General features: G+C 37.8%; 1 protein-coding gene across 1 annotated transcript in view; it reads left to right on the top strand.

The window, feature by feature from the left end:
- The window catches only part of LOC306851374 (neuronal PAS domain-containing protein 1-like), a gene marked incomplete at its 3' end in the record, with an annotated part of 47,872 nt that extends 37,112 nt beyond the window's left edge, over positions 1-10,760 (top strand). Inside the window, exons 6-12 of the mRNA XM_079387555.1 lie at positions 2,851-3,025; positions 3,964-4,076; positions 5,198-5,400; positions 5,701-5,807; positions 6,350-6,497; positions 9,589-9,701; positions 9,793-10,760. Of these exons, the coding sequence (XP_079243681.1) occupies positions 2,851-3,025; positions 3,964-4,076; positions 5,198-5,400; positions 5,701-5,807; positions 6,350-6,497; positions 9,589-9,701; positions 9,793-10,760 (1,827 nt within the window). The remainder of the gene's footprint in view (positions 1-2,850; positions 3,026-3,963; positions 4,077-5,197; positions 5,401-5,700; positions 5,808-6,349; positions 6,498-9,588; positions 9,702-9,792) is intronic.
- Positions 10,761-21,192: the final 10,432 nt, after the last annotated feature.

Raw genomic sequence — 21,192 nt, 5'->3', positions numbered from 1 at the left:
GGGAAACTCCTACAAATGCATATTCAATAAGGTCAGGTGCAAAAATAACTGTCCACGGCTTTTCAGCGCTAATTCTTCAGTACATTTTTAAAACCAAAAGATGGTTTGTGCCAAGTATTTTATCACTTCTGACACCAAGTCACTTTTGATCAATTTAATGTATCCTTGCTCAACAGAAGTATTAATTTAATTCAAACTAAATTCTTACTTCCCCCAGATTTTAAGATGGTAGTGTATGGTATATGTGTCTTGCACCATGAGCACTACTGTGTCAGGTTAAACACAGTTAAACTTAAGTGTCTCGAGACACATGTGTTTTATTCCATTTCACTGCATCTAGCTGATTTGGAATGCAAGAACATGTCCTGTGTGAACGACCTCTGACACACGCTACTACAGGACACCACACTTACTGAGAGCAGCAGCACAGAATAAGTAAAGAGGACGTGACAGGACGTATTCTTGTGTTCAAAAACGGCAAGACGGAGCGTAACATTGCAGGCGTCTCGAGACACGCTTTTCAAAGTTTCACTGTTTTAACTTGACACGGCCTCTTGAAAACACAGCACAAGACACAGTGTGAAATATACTGTATAGACATCTTTTTTGTGCATTTTATACAAGTATTTTGTGAAAATTTGAAAGTCTATGGACTTCATTCATACTTTAGGATTGGAAAGTAAAATTTTATTTTAATTCATAAATAAGTAAATACATATTTACTGATATATAACATAATATTTAAATATACTGTTTAAATCAAGAGACTTTTTCTTCAGAGATTTCCGGTTTGTAATAAAAAAAATTAAATGTTTATTAGAATATAAAAAAATGTAGGTTAAAGACTGTGCTTTTTAAGATTTAAAAAGATTGAAAGAACATTTAAATAAATAATCTAGGTTAAATTAAAGATAATTTTTGGACCAGTTATGCATGTGTTGACTCAAATGAATCAGTGAACCATATATTGAAACTGGTTCCTTAAAATGCTGTTCTAGACCCAATAGTCTCTCTTGCATGCCTTTTCACAATTTTGCTTAATCAAGTGTCCTCCAGTGGATCCTTTTAATTGATATTTCCCAAAAGCTCCCAAATTCACCTTCTTGAGTCCAAACATGTGATCTATCCTATCAGCGCTACTGCGACAAGCTAAACAACCCTCTCCAAAGCATTGTAGGTCAGATTAAGTTCTCCAAGTCAGACCACCTGTCTGCTGGATTTACCTCCACCTTTACCTCTCAATTAGCCGACACGGGCTTAAAACCCCAGACTCTTCACAATTCATCCCTCAACTGATCCCCAATTACACAGCCCCGCTCTTTACTCCACCGTCTATCCCTCTCCTTTCTGCTCTTCCCTCTGTTTGCATGCAACCTGCCTTGCACACACACATTAGTGTCCTTGACGGCCAGCGGAAAATCCTTTAAAATCCCTCCGTAAATGGATCTAATCCCATAATAAATGGCTTTGTCCCACAGACAAGGGTGTGAGGGAGAAACCAGCCTTTTATCAAGATACTGCAGAATGAAATCTGACCCACACAGATTACTTTTTATAGATCCAGGAGTCGCAGAAATTTTAATTTTACCATTTTTTTCACTCTTACTAGTTAAGCAAAGTAGTAATGGAATTTATATATATACACACATGGGTACAAGTGTACTCAAGTACCCATCAATCCAATTCCTTTCTTTCTTTTGTACAACACAAAAGGAGATGTTTTGCAGAATGTCCAGGCTGCTCTTTTTTAATATTCAAATAAAGGCCATTTGTTTTTGTTCAAAGTACAATAAATATCTGTATGACCATTCCTATATTCTTTTAAATCTATGAAAAAAAAAACATCTTAAAGAAATTAATACAATTATTTCCTTTGTCACTACTGCCAAATATCCTTCTGCTTGCAGCTTAAAAATATATTTCATCATATTGTAAAAGACGGTGGTTATCAACTCGGAAAGCCTCAATGATATAAATGATTAAAAACAATACAAGATATGCATTAAAATAAGTTCATGCAAATAAAAACAAGATATTTTGTATATTTCTTTGGATATTAAGGTACACCTAAAACTCCATGCAATTTTATTTTTTATTTTTTATAATAAATAGACATCAAAATCATCAGCAAAGACATCAAAATCCTCATTCTTAGTTCGTATCCAGTAAATCAAACAACTGGGAGAGTCATGTAAATTCAAAGGCTGAAAAGAGTGGGAAGCTTCAAAATGAAAAATTCCTCTGTAAACTCAGATTGAAATCAGGGCGTTCAGATATTGTAGTGAATGAGGGGCCTTGAAGTCAAAACGGTTGAGAACTACTGGTTTAGAATGGACTTGGTTTGTTGTCCCTTTGAATCTTGACCATCTTGGTCTCCGTGCACTTTTATTGACATAAAAAACAGCAGCTCGGACATGCTTTTGTGTTTCACAGAAGAAGGAAAATCATACAGATTTGCAATGATTTGTAATATTGTTATATCTATACATGGTCGGTTTGTTTTATGAAGCTCACCCGAGTTTCTTATTCATTTTGTAAAATGCAGCTGGTAGAATATTCAGTCTAGATCATGGAACGCTATAATTAATGTTTTATGTGTAGCATTGCTTTTATCTCTCTCTGATATCTGCTTCCCTCAGTGTAAGGGTTTAGTAGTGTGTGTATGTGTGTGTGCGTTTGTACACTTACACATTACAAATGTAGGAATAGCTATAGACGAGCTTGTGCTTTTCAAGGTCTCTCATTGGCTGTTAGCCAATATGTTGTGATCTAGGTCATGTTTCTAATATGAATGTTATTCTATATTGATTTTGTGTACATTTGTATTTATGTGTGTATCCGCACGCTCAGGTTGAGTTGACTGGCAGTAGCGTGTTCGATTACATCCACCCTGCGGATCATGTTGAGATGGCAGAGCGTCTTGGCATTAGACCACACCTCCGGGCAGAGGCAGGCTGTCAAACGTCCCATGAGAGCGCTTCAAGCTCCGCCTCCACATCCTCACTGGCCGGCACTCCAGAACCAGGTAACACACCTTCAGAGGTCTAGCTTTATTCAACTCTAATTTCTCCTCAATGTCTTGTGTCTCCTTTGACATAACTAGTTAAAATTGATACACAAAAATTATACTGTAACTTTCAGAACTCAAAACCTATGATCAAACCGGAATATGCTGCTGGAATAACTTTTTGTCATCAATAAGATACATGCATTAAAAACGACCACCCACATACACTATTTGGTGTTGGCACACCAATGCCTTTTAGGTCTTGTGCTGATCCAGGGCAGAACACCAGCCGCTCTGCAGGAAAGTGCTGTTTCTCATTTTCAAGAGGATATTTGCATAGAAGGCTTGAAGCACGGCAGCGAAAACCGCTTGTTTCATTCTAAGGGTCAGAGAGAGGGTGGAAAATTATCATGAAAAATGAAAATATGACTGCTTTTGGGGAAAAAAAAAACATAAATGTGGGCCACAGGTAAAAATAAAACGATACTGAAAATGTCCTTTATTTTTCCACATTGGTTGTTCTGAGCTGTCCCAACCCAAACTAACTATTTTACATTTTGGCAAATTCTTATAAATTCAGAAAATTTGAGTCATGTAAAGATATAATTCTTGGACAGAAAAAGTATAAAGGTCCTAAACTTTGTAAAAAAAAAAAAAACATTATAAACAAGATCATGTAAATTTACATAAATTCGCCAAAACACAAAATACGATTTTCCAAATATGTGTTGACTGTCTAACTGACGGTCTCCAATACCTGTTCCTGGAGGGCCACTATCCTGCAAAGTTTAGTTCCAACACTAATTAAACACACCTGAATCAGTTAAAGTCTTCAGAATTTTCTTAGGGAAGTGTGTTGGAGCTAAAATCTGCAGGACATTGGCCCTCCAGGAGGAGGAAGTGAAATATTGTTCAAAGGGTGGATATCTTTGTGATGTGTGTGTCTTCTCCTGTAGCACCATCTAGTCCCTGTTCTCCAGTCAGTGAGTTATCGGAACGTGGATTCTTCATCAGGATGAAATCCACCCTCACCAAGCGTGGCCTCCACATTAAATCCTCGGGCTATAAAGTGAGTCCTTAATTAGAGACGTACCGTCTCGTGTGTTCAATTGAGGCACAAATGTTAAGGATTTTCTTCTGTAGTCTTTATGGCATGTGTACACAACGACATGCTCAGTGTGAAAATTCTGTATGATATACATTTGTATTTGAATAAATAAAAGGTAATTGTGACTTCTTATATGACAATTCTGACTTTTTTCTCAGAATTGTGAGATAAAAAGTAAATTCAGAGAAATTAAAAGTCAATTTTGAGTCAATTGCAGAATTGCCTTTTTTTCTCAGAATTACAGGATATAAACTCACAATTCTGACTTTTCTTGCAATTGATTTGATCTTGGAATTCTGAATTTTTTCTCAGAATTGCATGATACAAACTCGCATTTCTGAGAAATTAAGTCAATTCTTAGTCAACTGTAGAATTGCCTTTTTTTCTCAGAATTGTGTGATATAAACTCGAAATTCTGACTTTTCTTGCAATTTTGAGTTTACATCTGATCTCACAATTCTGACTTTATTTCTCAGAATTGTGAGATCGAAACTTGCAAGACCAATTCTGAGGGGAAAAAAGGACTAATATTTTCTCAGTTTACAGTATATCTCACAATTCTGATTTAATAACTCATAATTGCGTGTTATAAAGTCAGAATTGCAAGATATACACTAGCAATTCTGAGAAAATATCAGTCCTATTTTCCAAATTGCGAGATATAAACTTTAGTTTCTTTAGAGTTTATCTCGCAGTTCTGACTTAATTTCTCAGAATTGCGACTATATTTCTTAAAACAGTTTCTAACTCACAATTTTTTCGTACAATTGCGAGTTTACATCTCGCAATTCTGAGTTTTTAAAAAAAGTCACAATTACCTTTTTTTTAAAATGCAGTGGTGGAAAATGGCTTCCATAATTAATGAATCTTTTTCGACCAGGACAAAGAGTCAAATAGCGTCAAAGTGTCCGATTTTTTTTTATGAAGAGGTGTTTTAATGTCTTTCATTGAAATGTGAATAATACTAGCCAACCATTTAGTAGGGGGCTCATGGAACATGCTGGACTAGCATATTAGCATTTACCCATTTTTTTATGATTAAATGATTTCAAAACTGAACTGCTTATTTAATTTCTTATCAGGTGATTCATGTGACAGGTCGGATTCGGTGTCTGTGTCGGCCAGCCCTGGTGCCAGGCTCCTCCCGCCCCTTGCATCGACCAATGGGACTGGTTGCTCTGGCTCACACACTACCACCCTCCACGCTCAATGAGGTGCGCATGGAAAGTAACATGTTTGTCTTCAGAGTCAACATGGACCTGCAGGTCACCTACTGTGAGAACAGGTAAACTCCCAGCATGCCTCAGTCTCAGTTACGATATATTCTGCTACTTTTGCCATAGTGCTTGCCCATCATTTGTGTAAATGATAATGCGTGCCAAATATGTGTTGTCGACATCAACGCTACGTCTCAAGCCTGTGGAATAGAAATACACTACTTGGCTGAAAGTATGATTGAAAAAATTAGATAAAATTTGGCATGCACTCCAAATAAAATCTCATTTGATGTTAATTCAGCCAACTGGCCAAATGAAATGCCAGTGTTACAGACAATATCATATGTGTATTTGTATGGATTTTGTAGAATTTCAGAGTATATGGACCTGAGCCCAGCTGAGGTGGTTGGACGTACCTGCTACCATTTCATCCATGCAGAAGACCTGGACACCATCAGGCAGAGCCATGAAGACTGTAAGGCTGTCAAGATTTGTGTTCTATTTGCCACGCCATTTCTAAAAAAGATTATTACGTCACACATCTCTTTCAAGTTTGTATATTATATAACAGAAATCATATTTATTTATTTATTAGTATGTGTTTCATGTCATTAACTTAATTACACTATTGGATTTTATTTTGTCCTAATGACCAATAGACTATTAGCTTTTACGTAGATTGTAGGATAAGGAAATATGAAGAGCTTTAGTGAGGGTGGCTGCAAGGTGAATAATAAAAGTAATGGAAAAGAAAAAAAAATACCTTTTTTAGTTCGTGATTAAAGAACAGCTGTATTTGTTTTGTCAGTTTAAGAGCCTGAAGCTGCTGTTTACATTTTACATTTTGACAACAGCGCCCCCTAGCCAAATAAACAAATTGTGAAATTCTTCTACACATCAAGGTTATAAAATGTATCTTTTTTTAGCCATCTTGTGGTTTTTGCATTTTAAAATCTAATATTTAATCAGATTCCTTACCTAAATATAAATGTATATCTTTTAATCATTCTCTCTTAGTGCTGCGGAAAGGGCAGGTTGTGACGGGGTATTATCGCTGGTTGCAGAGGAGAGGAGGGTATCTGTGGATTCAGTCCTGTGCCACCGTGTCCATTAACCACAAAGCGCCCCATGAGCGTAACGTCATCTGGGTCAACTATGTGCTCAGGTCAGTTTCTTAGTGACCTTGTGTGTTTGTGTTTTTGAGTGTTGTGCTACAGTATAAAAAATGTTAATGTGCTGAGAGTTTCCACAGAGGCCCTCGTAAGCGCTCTTCCTCTCCATCTGTCTACAGTAATCTTCATCACACAAGCGCACACGTTCAAAGAAGTCAGACAAAAACAAGAAAAAAATTGGCTGAATTTCAGTGATAATTGGACTGGTGATATATAATTACACCAAATGGATGTCAAAATTTTCTGGCTGAATGGTGTTTTAGTTAATTAGCTTTGTAATTACGATAGCTAATTAACTTCTATAGCACCCTGCTGGAGCCATGTTCATGTTCAGAAGGGCTTTTCTAGTGTGTGTGTGTGTGTGTGGTGGGGGGGTGTTTGGAAGCGGTATCACAATTGAGTACCTCACTTACCATGCTGTTAATCTCTGTAAGGAGGAAAGTTGTGTTCCAAAATCTAGTGAACTGTTGCTGCCTACTGGTAAGGTACCTTCCTTTGACTGATTTGGAACATTCTACATAGTCAATAAAGGTAATTTATTGGCACCAGAAGAATAGCAGTTTAGCAGAGAAATTCTGTTTACAGCTGATCCTAATAGAGTTTGCCATTTGGACATGTTGCAAAGCAAATGACGCAGTACTCTAATAAGTATAAAATACATTGCATACACAAATTTTGGGTCAAATAATTCACTTTAAATATGTCTATTTTTATTGCTACGCTATAGAACTTCTTTTAATTTTTCTGCCATCTTGGATTTTTACTGAGCTTTTTGAAATGCATTCTGGGATTCCCTTCTCTGTGAATAAGTACATTTTAATTAGCTCAAACTATTATACGTTTCAATACATTTCATAACTTCTCTCGATCTGTCAGCAATTTTGAATATTTTTTTCCACCAATTTTGTTGCAAAGCATCCTTAGACTACCTTGTACAAACATACTATGTAACAAGATGAGATGCTGCCTTAAGGCCTTTTCACACTGAATGTGAAAATTTAGATTTTTTGATTTATTGATTTTTTTCCTGTCGCTCCATGATGAAATGTGCCATCCAATGAGATTTGAGCTTAGATCACGTGCACAAAAGGGCAAGAGTGTTGGTGCTGAATCGAAAACCCGTCTCAAACACTTAAGAAGAGTATTTTGAGAGAGAAGAGAGTGGATGCTGAGTTCTTGTTATCATTGGTTATCAAAGAAGAGATTCAATCTCACATGTTCTTTATATAGAATATAATTTTTATTCATTCTCCACTGAATTATGTGTTCTGTTTTCTTCCATGTGCGTGGATATAATGAGTTTTATGGTTTTAAGAAAAAACAATCACATAAAATGTCAAGTGTAGCTTGATGCTAATCGTACCTCTAATTATATTTTAAGATGTATTTTTGTAAGCATTATAGATAGTTTGTGTTTCTGGTGTAGCAAATTTTAATTTGTTAAACCTATATACATATCTGAGAAAAAATGCATTGTTGGCCATGTACCACCTAGTGTGCAGGCATGAATTCGCCTCGATTTTTCACGTCGTGCTCAGTGTGAAATGGCCTTTAGAATTAGGCTTGCTGCGGTAGTCTGTGTTTGTCTGTACACCGAATACATTACTTGCCTACCACGGTACTGCCCCCACTGTCATTTTGCTTTTTATAGAAATAAAAACCATTTAGTTTAGCTGGACAACATACGCTACAGTAAACTGAAAATGTCTGCTCTGCTCCATACAGCTCACGCTGCAGAGCCGCAACAGGAATCAGAGTTCACTAATCGCATGAAGATGCACTTTCAGTGTGAGCGCTTTGAGTGTATAGCCTGGTTTATACTCACCACGTCGGCATGTATTCCTGGCAAAAATGACATGAATACTGAAGAAATGATGGCAGTTTTCAATCAACATGTAAAAGTAAATTAAAAGACCATTACTTAAACCAGATAAGGTGAATATGTTGGTTGTCTTTGCAAAAACATGCAAGCATTCTCACCGACAGCCAATTTATTTTATTTTTATTTTATTTTATATGAGTTCAGTGTTTGCTAAACTTTCTGTAATTTATTAGTCAATATATAATAGAGCATGTGGTCTATGCCATGCCTCATTCATTTTTGTTAATAAATGTTTATAAGCTAGTTTGTTATTGTACATTTTATTGTTGTGGCCTAATAGTTAGAGTCAGACTTGTAACCCAAATGTCGTGAGTTTGAGTCTCAGTACTGGCAGGAAATTTAGGTTAAGGGAGTAAATGACCAGCGCTCTTCCACAACTCATTACCCAAAACTGAGGTGCCCTTGAGAAAGGCACTGAACCCCCAATTGCCCACCAGGCACCACAGCAAAAATGGGTGCCCACTGCTCCTGGTGTGTGTTCGCGGTGTATGTGTGTGTGTTCACTACTGTGTGTGTGCACTTGGATGGGATAAATGCAAAGCACAAATTCAGAGTATGAGACACCATACTTGGCTACATGTCATGTCATTAAGAATAATAATAAATCCATCTTTCAAGCATTCATGTTAAACTTATGCGCAACAGACAATTACCTTTTCTTGTAAAACGTTAACACCAAGATAGCGAATTCGAAAGCAAAAATGAAAGCGTCCAAAGCGGTGCCAGTAATATTGGTTTTGTGGGAAGTTATTCCTCACTTTAACATCCCTACTTAGAATTTGTCAAACAAGTTACTTCAAAGTTGCGATGAAACAAAAGTAGCATCAGATCTTTTCAGAGTGAAACAGAATGTTGAAAAAGAAACAAAGACTTGGTTCAATTTATTCTGTTGTTGATTGGATGGAGGCAGATCTGAATGTGAGCCTGCAGTCAATTGTAAGAAAGGGGTGGAATTTAAGCAGGCTAAATGATGGCGTAAATTGCTGTCTAGGTAGGCAACTTACTTATTTTTCAGAACAGGTACTATATAAGATTCCAATACTATCCAAGTTAGTATTTGTACAACTTGTTGTGTGATTCAAGCATACTAAATGATTGGAGAACACTCCGTTAACCTGTGGTGTAGATTTTAGCATTTAGACTGTTAAATATGTAAAGCTCCCTAAGGTAAACTGCTCACACTCTTTTATCTGTATTTTCAGTCGACTAGAGCTGGCAGACATGCCTCTGGACTTATTACAACTCCCAGAAAGCCTGAGGGCAGAGAGGCTTCAAGCAAGCTCCTCCCCACGCGACACCTCTCCAAAGGCACAAGGTATGCTTTTAGCCCCTCACACAATTATCCATACACACACTGGTAGTACGTTACTCAACAGCCCAAATCAGCAGAGTTATCTTTACTCCAGGCTCCACAGGAACACAGCCATTGAAAGGCAGGACCGAGACAGACCACAAAGGGAAGGAAGCCTTCTCACACGCTGCTGCCAGCCAATCAGAGAACACCAGAAAGAGATCGCACCAGACTGATGCTGAAAGCGGTCCTCCTGAGGCGAGGAGGCGGATGGAGGTGTTCCGGCAGAGAGAGGACAGCCCATGTACCTCCTCGGACCAAGTCAGCGACAGCGAGGTGGAAGAGGACGATGAGAGGGAAAGCGAGTGGGATCACAACCCCACCAGCAAACGGGTGAAGAGCGAAGAGGGGCAGTTGAAACAAGGCAACGGGGCCTATGGAGCAAGTAAGATCCACAACGGTCGTGCAGTGATCCAGCATCTTAAGAGTGTGGTGACCAGTTCCGTGTCGAATATTAAGACTGAACAAGAAGTAATGGGAACAAGTGTAGGTGCGGGTTCTGGGAGGCGTTGGAGCCAAGCTCAGCACAGCAGTGGAGGAACCAATGGCAGCAGTCCACCTTCCCAACCTCAAAACTCCACCCCGACAGAAGCTCCATCCAAGGGTCTCTTCAACCCACCCTCCCCGACCCTGTCGCCACCCATTCTGGCCTCATCCCTGCCCAGAGATGATCGGTCCATCCATGGAGGGTGTGCTCCGGACTTCGAACTGCTGCAGAGACTGACTGCTAGTGGGGCTGCAGGACGTGTGCTCTTTCATCCCCTGGCTCTCGGCCCACAGGGGCCTCAGAGTCTCTATGCTCCCAGCACTATTCGCTATGCCCCACCTGAGATGCCTACAGCTCACTCTGCAGGGCACCGCTCAGACCATGTGGCCAAAACTCCTGCTTTCTTTCCCCACTTGCAAAGGATCGCATCTCTGCCTCCCTTCAGTGGTTTTTCTCCAGCTGAACCCACTTTTCCTCCAACTCTGCCCTTCTGTATGAACGGACTGAGGGGAGCAGCAGGGACAGATGAGGATTGAGGGACAAAGATAGAAAAAAAATGTAAAGGAGAGGTGGAAGAGGTCGTAAAGGACAGGGCACAATGTTGAGAGAGGAACAGCAGAAGAACTTGGGGTTTTTCAAACAGTCTTCCGAGCATCCTCTCCAGACTTTTCTCTGTTAATTTGTTAGTGTGTCTTCCTCTCTCTGGACAAGCAGTCTAAGCCATAATGAACATATGAAGGACATCATGCAACTTACACAAAGGGGCCATCATTGAGGCCTAAACAACTGGAAATACAGGGCCATCATGTGGAAGGAGAGTCCAGGACGTTGTCCTGGGGTTGCGTACAGAGGTCCTCTTTGACCCCTAGGGAGATGGGTCCACCTATACATTTTCTCCAAGTCCCCATAAATTTAAGAAACCACACAGGAATATGCAAGTATGGACAAAAACAGAATGGCGGCAATTGCCAAATAAGACATTCCTAAGGAAACAATACATAAGAAAGCACAGTCCACAGGTCCCTGACTGACAGAGGGGTCGTAATGAAAATAAAGATTAGAACTTTTGAACAGTGTAGAATTTTCATTTTTGTATTAAAAAAGAATTGTCTTTAAACATCTAAAAAGAATCACTTGAAAAATGATTAAGTCAAGGTCATAAATAGATAACGCTGAGTTAAAAGACTACATACATGCAAATGCTCCAAAAGATTTTTTTTTTTTCATGAGCAAATATCATGGACTAATCTTCCTATAAGAAATTTGGGGGTTTTGGGGGGTGGTGGGGAGGGTGGAGGTGGTTAAGTGTGTCTATTTGTCATGTATCATGTCCAAGCACTTATAGTATATTGTTGCATACACGTAGCACTTCATCCATGGCCAGACATTCTAGTTCTCCTACTGTAAAAACCACAAGAATTAAGTTTACAATAGCTGTGACAGAAATATGCTTATGATTCCAGAAACTAAAGTGTGGAGAATGGTGTCTGTTATATAAAGCTATAATGTTTTATTTGAAAATAAATTGTCCACTGGATATCTCAAACCTTGTCATAACCATGTCCAGGTCATATTTCACTCCAAAATCCAAATAAATAGTATTTTGCTTATTTTTCCTTTTTCTGACATTATTGAAATGTGAATTAAGTACATTCACTACAAATTCTCAGTACTGTAATGCAAAAAGTACTTACATTTAGTAAAAATCACCAAAAAGAATTACAAAAAAAAGAGGGTAAAACAAGTAGACACATTACTCCTTGAGAATTTGGGGGAGAATGTGCGCAAATTTCATTAAAATAATACCAAACTGCAAAAAGTCTTAATGGTCCTAAAAATAGGCCTTTTTTGGATTTTGAAGTAAAACCCACCCTGTGACACTGAGATTCACCCCACTATTTATAGCTAAGGCACAATGTTCCAAAACCTAGTGAGCTGCGTAGCATTGTGAGGCACTTTCCATGCTACTGATGTAAGACAGGCAGTAAAATAGTCAATAGTAAAATGAGATACCTCATTTTTGCCAGATTCTATGGTCTCATTTCAATGTGGATCCCAGAATGCATTGCAGCAGTGTTTGTGCTTACAATATATTCTTTGTGCTCACAGTATTTTTAGCTTAGAAACACCCTAACGTAAAATTATTGGAATCAAAGAGTTTTCATACAAAGACATACAAAGTGAGGCAGCTCACTGGATTTTGGAGTCAGGGTGTAGAACAATAAGGTCTATATTCTTAAAAGATGTAAAAAAAAAAAAATGTATAAAATGGTATGGGTACCTTTCATGAGGATGAATACATGACAAAAAATCAATCCCTTTCAGGTTATAGTCACTAAAATAGTTTTATGAACAAAAATATGGATGTTGTAAGTGGACCACCAAAACGATATTAAGTTCTGGTAACTGATGAAACCACATTGAAGATAGCAATGTGATTTAAGCAGTAATTACAAAAGGACAGATACAAGATTCACCATGTGAACATTTTCTTGTTTTTTTGTTGTTTTTTTGTGTATGCAGGTTTCTCTGTCCATGCAGTATTACCAGATATGATGGTTTTCAGTATTAAATGATATGAGATGGTTTTTATTTGTATTTGTGATTGAGGGTGAATGTGTAAATAGTTGAGAGAATCAGTCCTGAAACATCAGCACGAGTTGGTGTTCCCTTAACCTTTACCATCACTGTGATTCTAACTACTTTATGATGAGACGTTTGTGAAAATACAGCACCATGAGCATTAAATTAAAATGATACACTGTAAAAATGATTATTATGATAATCCAAACAACAATAATAAACTATTCCAATAATGGAGCATTTCTTTGTGCTGTCATTTGTGATGTCCTTTGCATATTTGAACTTGACCAGTCAAGATGCATCAATGGTTCATGAATAAAGAAATTAAAAGGGGTTTGAAACAATTGAAACAATAGTCATCATTCACCCACCCTCATGTTCCAAAACCCATGACTTTTTGGTTATGCAAAATCAGTCATAAAATGATACTGATTGCTCAGTGAGCAATAAACCAGCAGACATGATTAACCAGTAGAAATAGTCTCTATCATCATCTCTACACACTCTCATGACATTGATGTGCTACGTGTTCACGTAAACGTATCGTTTGCATGCGTTTTTAAGCATTGCACTTCCAAAGCAAGTGATTTTAAGCCATTGAAATGCAATCGAAAGAGAATTTCATTGTATGCACACGATGGCTAAGTGCTGCCAGAGAGGCGCATACACATGAAGATGTTGCACATAGCACGGGAGTATTGAACAGAGCTATTTTTGCCACTTTATAGGCGTTGAACGGTTAAATACACACACTTGTATGTGTCAAAATGCCCGTCTTTGCAAGTATCATAAACACAGTAATTTAGGTCTTAAGTGAAAACAAACAGCATAGAAAGAAAACACATGTAACAGTATATTGGATGGGGGCAGCTCTTAAAGTAACAGCAGTCTAATGTTCCTGCTGTCTGTCATTCATCAAACAACAAAAGAGAGAGAATCTCTCACTGCTCTTGACTAAATCACTTTTGTAACTTTTATAAGAAACCGTGAAGAATATGCAGTGTGTTTATAATTTTGATTACTTTATAAGAATGTATGTAGCATTTCTTATTTATTTGATCTACTGAAATAAAATTACTCATATCATGATGTAAGGTTTTGGTCATATCGCCCACCCTCAATTTCTATAGTTTACAAAATATGGATAATTGTCCATATTCTGGTCACTCTTTTTACAGTGAAGGAGGACTGAGGCCTTCAAGCTTCAAAAAAGCACCACAAAGTTTATTAAAGTGCATTTGTCTTGTATGACTGGATGTTGATGACCAATGTTGCGAAGCAGTTCAAGATCAAGCAGTTTCATTAAAAAGACTTAACTCAAAAGAATCATTCATTAACGAATAGTACTTACATGACTACTTCTGTGCCAAAGAGGTGGATTTTAAGCATTTTAGAGATTGATGACAACTTAAAATTAATTCTGATTCTCACACCAAGTATACTATAATATATTATTAATTGCTTTTTAGATCCATTTTGAAGCCTTGAAAGCTTCTGTGCTCATTCACTGTAAATGCATGAAAAGGTTCAACCTGCACATTGTCTAAAATGTCTGGTTTGGTGTTTAAAAAAAAAGAAGGTAAATAGGTTTGCAGTGACATGTCTGTAAATGATGCCAGAATTAATTTTGGACAGAGTGATCCTTTTAAGAATAGCCTAAAAAGTACAATGGCAAAAAAGTACACCAGTTGCATGCTCGGAAACTTTAAAACATTTGAAGTCGCTGTCTTGAATGGCGTGAAGGGGATTGCTTTTGGATTTGAAAAGTGAACATTCAAAAGAGATTAACAATCGGCTATTATCTTGTGTAAATTTTGTAATCCACACCGGTCCATGTTAACAAGTTCAAAAGAAGAGGAAAAGAAAGGAAAGATGAAAGAACATGGATCGGATTGATGTGATAAGCTGCTTCAACAACAGCTCCCTCTGGGAGCACATGTAAGCTACCCAACTCTGTCAACTCTTCCGCTCCGCTCACAATAAAGCCTTTTGATTGGCATTCATCATAATCCGTGTACCGATTCATAACTCTGGCTCCGTGTCTTTGAAGCGGAGTCGGTGAGCAGCCCGATGTCAGAGTAATAGGCCGGAGGGTCGAGACAAAGGCAGACGTTGTGATTGAAACGCAGAGCGTGCTGGTGTTAGCGATGGTGTTGTGTTGTTTCAAGAAACCCCAGGGAGGGGCTCTGACATTGAAGATGGGTTAAAACCTGTTTTACATTCAAGTGGCAGGCCTCAGTTCATTAGTGTGAGGATCATTCCCTCTTGACGACTAAAGGAATTGCATACTAAAGAAGCAGAGTTGTTGGGGAGAAAAGGCGAATGGCCGGACCGTGTGCGTGCGCATACAATAACTCGACTGTGACCCGAAGTTTCTCCTCTAAAATATCCTCCACAGCCATCTCTTAAGAGCAGACTGACATATAAACAGGAATTAGTTCCTTTTATGGGTAATTTTGGCAATAAATATGGAAACCATTGTGGTTTTCAATGATCTTGTGCTGCACATTCACATACTGCGACAATAACAAATTAAGTTTGGTTTAACGTACTGGTTCCGTGTGATGGAAATGCCGCTCCGTGCGATTATGAACTCGGTTCATGTAACGCAGGTGTGTGAAGTCTGGCTTGTGGGGATGTGTGTTTGGGCGCTGTGCCCTTTAGCTGTGTGGCGGCCCCTGTAGACGCCCTGAATTTGAAGCAGAGCTGCGTGCGCTGAGGGAGAGACAGACAGACCGTGGGCCTACTGCACTGAGACACGCCCGGAATCAGTAACTAACAAACTGCACCAAAACGCCAGAGAACCAGGAGGAGTTGGAGAATAGGCAAGAAAAGGATGGAGAATGTCTGATATGTTTTCACTTGTCTATTTAGCTCTGAGTGTTGAGGAGTAAATAACAAGCAGCAATAACTACAAGCACATGTAGCATACAGGTTTACATTTATAGGTAGTATTACAGTAGCTCAGCAGTTTTCTAAAGAGAGCTTTTTAAGTAAAGGTGCAAACATTTATTGTGGCACGTCAAAATTTTGTTGGTGAAATGATCTAATCATTTCATCTGGAATTAGCCACAAGGGTGCGCTTTTCATTTTCAAGTTTTTCTCTCGCAAATTCTGTATGCTTTACGATAGAAGGATGCTCTGTTTGAAAGTAACTTTTGAGTGCTATGACAATTTACAATGGATGTTTGTGAAATGTCGTTAATAAGGGCTTTCGCACCAAAGGAACCTTTTCATAGTTCCTAGAACTATTGGTAGGAAGTACCCGCTTTTCGGTGTGTTTGCACCGCAGGGACTAGGAACGGTTTTACTTCTAGGAACTACATTTGGAGGAACTAAATTAGCTCCTAATAGGAATTAACTACCAGTGACTCAAGTGTATGCTGATTGGCCAAACACATACGAAACACTGGCTACCCGTAAAAATATTTTCTCCATAAACATGGAAAACAGCAAAAACGGCATTTACCTGTTGTCTGCAGCGTCATGTTCTTTTCTCAGCCTCGATTATAACACTGCAAGTTGTCATAGGAGATTTAGTCAGAGTTTCATGCTCTTTCAATCGTGTAAATGGTGTTTACATTCCATTTCCATTTTCACGAAGCCCACAACACACAACAAAAGCAGCTCCGATCACGGCGTCCTCCATTCGGTTATTGATGTTTGTAAATGCCACGAATAAAGACGCCGCTGTCGGCCGCTTCAGAATTCCCACTTCCGGTGCGAATGCAACCAGGAAAAAGGCCCGAGGGAACAATTGGTTCACTAGGAACAACCTGCAGGCTAGTTCCTACAATTACATTGTGTGAAAGTCCCTAATGTGACTGCACTTAAGGGAAGCATGCAAAAACTGTTTAACACTCATCTTTATACCCAGGCCAATCAAACATGCTGTCTTAAAATGTCAGTTTGCCGCAAATAAGTGATTGTTGTTAACTGGCTCACATATCTGATTTTGGTCCGATTTTAGTGATTTTCAAATGTATTGGGCAATAATGTAACTGTATCAGTCCATAAAATTCAGAACCATGCCATTTTTTAATACTGATAAACAGTTAATAATGATGTTTAGTTCTGAATAGGTCTTACGTATTTGCATACCAAATTAATTTCACAGTGTTTCCTGTAGTAATCTTCAGTGATTTAGTGAGTGGTTAATTTTAAGTGAAGAAAAACCATGTAGCTCAACTAGTCCAATGGAATACATTTTTTAAACTTCTCTAAACTTTCCAGAATTTTGGGAAACTTTCCGGGAATTTGTTTAAAACTTTTAGAACGTTTACAGAAATTTACAGGGAAATTTTCTTCCCCTTTGCAACCCTTTTTCAGCTTACTGTGATTCTCATGAGAACTACAACAATGTACTGCCTGGTTGATTATACAATACGCAGTTAAAGATCCTTTGCAAATCATTTGTTCTGAACAAGTGGTTCAGATTGGATTTTTATTAAATAGATTACACTTTCAACAAAACGTTTGCAATTGGTTAAAAGGCATTTTTATACATGTTTTGGCCTAATTGCATTTACGCGTGGTTTCAAATGCTATAAAACAGTGAATCGTTTTGTGAAGCATTTGGTTCATTTGAATCAAAGCTTCGAAAAGGTTAATTTCCCCCATCACTACCTCAAAACAGTGAATCATTTTGCGAAGCACTTAAATCAATCTATTCATATTTTCAAAAAACTTTGTTTTTGCCATTATTCGTTAAAAATACACATTTTAAACTTTGTCAGTAGTGTCAAAATAAATAAATAAATAACTGTTCTGTTGCCAGCAAGGCCTTTTCACACTGAACGCAAAAATTCAGCGTGGGACTATTCACACCAGATGCGATCATTTGCGGCGCGAAAAAGTTATGTAAAGCTAATAACAGGAATATGAAAACAAGATGGTGTACATGGGAAGTCACTAGCTCCAGAAGATGGCAGTAATGCAACACCAAGGATGCCATTAAAACCCAAAGAAGTAGTAAATTACACTGATACTAGTGCTTTTAAAGTGCGTTCTACTCTTACATGTCCAACAAAAAGAAAGGACTTCTGCGTCACTACTTAGGATTCAGTCATCTTTCCATCTTGTATGCCATATACGATTATGCTATCTTTATCTTTGTCGGTCTTACTTCTGACTTCAGACCTTTTCTGCGGCTCCATCTTTACAGCTGATGGTTCTCCATTTGTCTCTGCTGGAAAAGCACAATAATAAGCGTGTTACACTGCCTAATTTTCACGCTTCATGCCACTTAGTCTCACATAGCCAGACCTTCAGACTGACGGCTGAAGATCTGGAATCCATGGCAGCTTTCATTGGCCAAGGCCCGCCCATGAGGCCGCTTTGACCGACATGTCAAACAACCAATCACAGTTTGTTTCGTTCAGCATCATGTTTAGGGGTGTGGAAATGTCGCCACAATAGAGTGGTTTAAGTATGTAAGTATAATTCTATTTATATAAATTTGAATTTCTATTTATACAAATTTTAAACTTTTAAAGCTTAACTATTCCATACTTTTGGAGCCCTCACTGCAAATGCCCTATCTCCTTTTGTTTTAAATCTAGTTCCTGGAACTGTCAGCAATTCATTAAAAGAAGATCTAAGACATCTCCCTCTTACCTACGGTTTCAGAAGCTCAGTTAAATACAAAGGTGCCAAGCCGTTTAAGGCTTTATATGTCAAAAAAATAATCTTGAAATCAATCCTAAAATAAACAGGTAACCAATGTAATGAAGCTAAAACAGGTGAAATATGATGATATAACTTTGTTTGTGCCAGTAATCTAGCTGCAGCATTCTGCACTAATTGTAATCGTGATAAATTACGATGGTTCAAAGAAGAAAACAAGGCATTGCAATAGTCAAGACGGGAAAAAATAAAAGCATGAATAAGCTTCTCTGTATCATTAAAATTTAAAAACCGTCTCACCTTAGATATATTTCTTAACTGATAAAAACAAGATTGAACCAACTTCTTGACATGAAATTCAAAGTTTAAATTAGTATCAAAATACATACCCAAATTTCTTACCACCTGCTTATTATTAGGAAAAACCCTATTTAGAGCAAGCTCAATCTGATTTTTACTTGAGCTCTGACTAATTATCACCACTTCGGTCTTTTCAGTATTTAACTGCAGAAAGTGTAAAGCCATCCAATTTTTTAAATCATTAAACATGCTTGAAGAACATCAAGATTATTTAGATCCTTAGAACTCAATGATAAGTATAACTGTAAATCATCTGCATAACAGTGAAAATTAATATTATGTCATCGAATTACCGCACCTAACGGAAGCATGTAAATTGAAAACAAAATTGGTCCTAACAGGGATCCCTGCGGAACTCCACATACAACTTCAGAACGTTGGGATACTTCACCTGCAACTAACACTTAAAATGTTCTATTTGACAAATAAGACACAAACCAATCCAACGCCGTCCCTGAAACCTCGACCCATGTTCTCAACGTATTAGGGTAAACGTACCTATTAAGCTCACTAAAATCTACATTGAGCCATTTTTAGTGCACAAGATATTGGTTTCGGTACAAAAAGTTATGTTAAAATAAAATATTAATCTCTCACATAAAAATATTTAATTTTATTTTAAATGACAAAAGAATTTTGATTAAGATATACATGATTAAATTAAAAAAGTCTGGCTGTGCTTAATGGGTACATTTGTGTACCCTTTAAGCACACCCCTGTTCCCATTAAGCTCACATCATGTTTTGTTAAAAATTCATATTTATTTTTAAAACCTTTTTAAAGAATAATTGAATTTTTTTTATTTGAAGGTACAAAGTCAATAAAAAAGCACTAAACACTAAAATCAAGCAACAGGGCATTCAATTTGATCAGTTATATATTCATAGTGAAGTGTCATTTAAGGACACTGCAACATCAAGACTAGTTCAGCTAAATAACACATATTCAAAAATTAAATAAAACACAACAATAAAACATTTCCTTTATGGGGATGAACACAGAAATAATGCACACATTTCTGTGTGAGTTTGTTGTGATCGGAAGGAATTTAAAGTCTGCTAGTGTGTGATCTTCAGTCGTTTAGTGTATGATGGCCAGTTTTCCTTTGTGACTATTTACAAAGTCGATAAGTATATGATGCCTGGTGTTTTAAAAATCTGTTCACATTTTAATAGTTGTGTAGTGTATTCCAGCCTTTAGTTGCTTGACATATACGACAGGTTTCTGATGGACGGCATGCCTCTTTCATCTTTGGGCATAAACTACAGTTGTGTCTCGATTTTGTTATCTTAAAGCTGTTAAAATAAGTTATTAGATATTTTAGAAAAATTAACTTTACATGTTAACTGATGGTTATCATTTTAAGTCTGTTTATGAAGTATTTACATAGGTGGTTAGTGTGGAAGAGCTTAAAGAGAGCACACTGAGCTTTTGGAGCAGCAACAATTTTTAATACATTTCATGTAATATTTATTAAAATGACAAGATTTTGCTGAATAAATAATCTAGTTCATGTATTAAATGCATACATATTTTAATATGAACAACTATTATTAACAATATCTATGAAAAAGCAGCAATAAACTGTCAATTTATAGTATCATGGATGTAAAAGTGCAAGCCAGTAATGCCTGTGAAGTAATATATTAGCGTAGCACACAATCTTATACAGCTTGTCAGCTAACTGTGTTCTATAGCATCTGCGCTGTGTTGCTAAAACTATCTTTTGGATCTAATGTAATTATTTCCCACATACAAGTTCCAGGTTATAATATGCGAAAGTCTAAACGTTAATCTCTTATTTTTACAGTTGTCAGGGATTCACAGTCACAGCCACCTCAGTCACCGGCCACAACAATCACCAGATCACAATCACCTGACTTCTGATCACCTGCACCTGCAGTCACTCATCAGCTCCCCTTTAAATACACGCTTCCCACAGACACTCACTGTCTGGTATACCGTTCACGGCCTTGAACAGTCACCAGACCCAGCTATACTTACCTGTGCTACTTACCTTCCGGATTCTCCAGCAGTTTCCCCGTCTCAGTTCCTGCTTTGAACCTGATTCCCGCTCTCCGTTGTTCCTGCAAAGAAAGGACTCTGAGTTTACAACTAAGACCCATTTGCACTATTTCTCTCTCTAGATTCCTTACCTGCCAGTCTCTCAGCACGATCAACATCCTCTGTTCAATAAATCAGCCTGTTTCACTCACCTGGAAGCCTCTGTTTGTGACAACCGTAAGTAGTGAAACTTACCTAAAATAAAGGCTTACACATCTAAAAAAACGCACATTTATGGGTCTCTTCTTTAGGTGAAAGTTTAGACAGCTTTCAAAATGGCCGCCAGACCGTGTGCACACATGGAGACCTGTATCTCAGCGTGCAATGATCTGATTG

The sequence above is a fragment of the Barbus barbus genome, assembly GCF_936440315.1.
Source record: "Barbus barbus genome assembly, chromosome: 31".
NCBI lineage: Eukaryota > Metazoa > Chordata > Actinopteri > Cypriniformes > Cyprinidae > Barbus > Barbus barbus.
The sequence above is the reverse complement of the archived record's forward strand: the minus strand, read 5'-3'. Positions and strand labels throughout refer to the sequence as shown.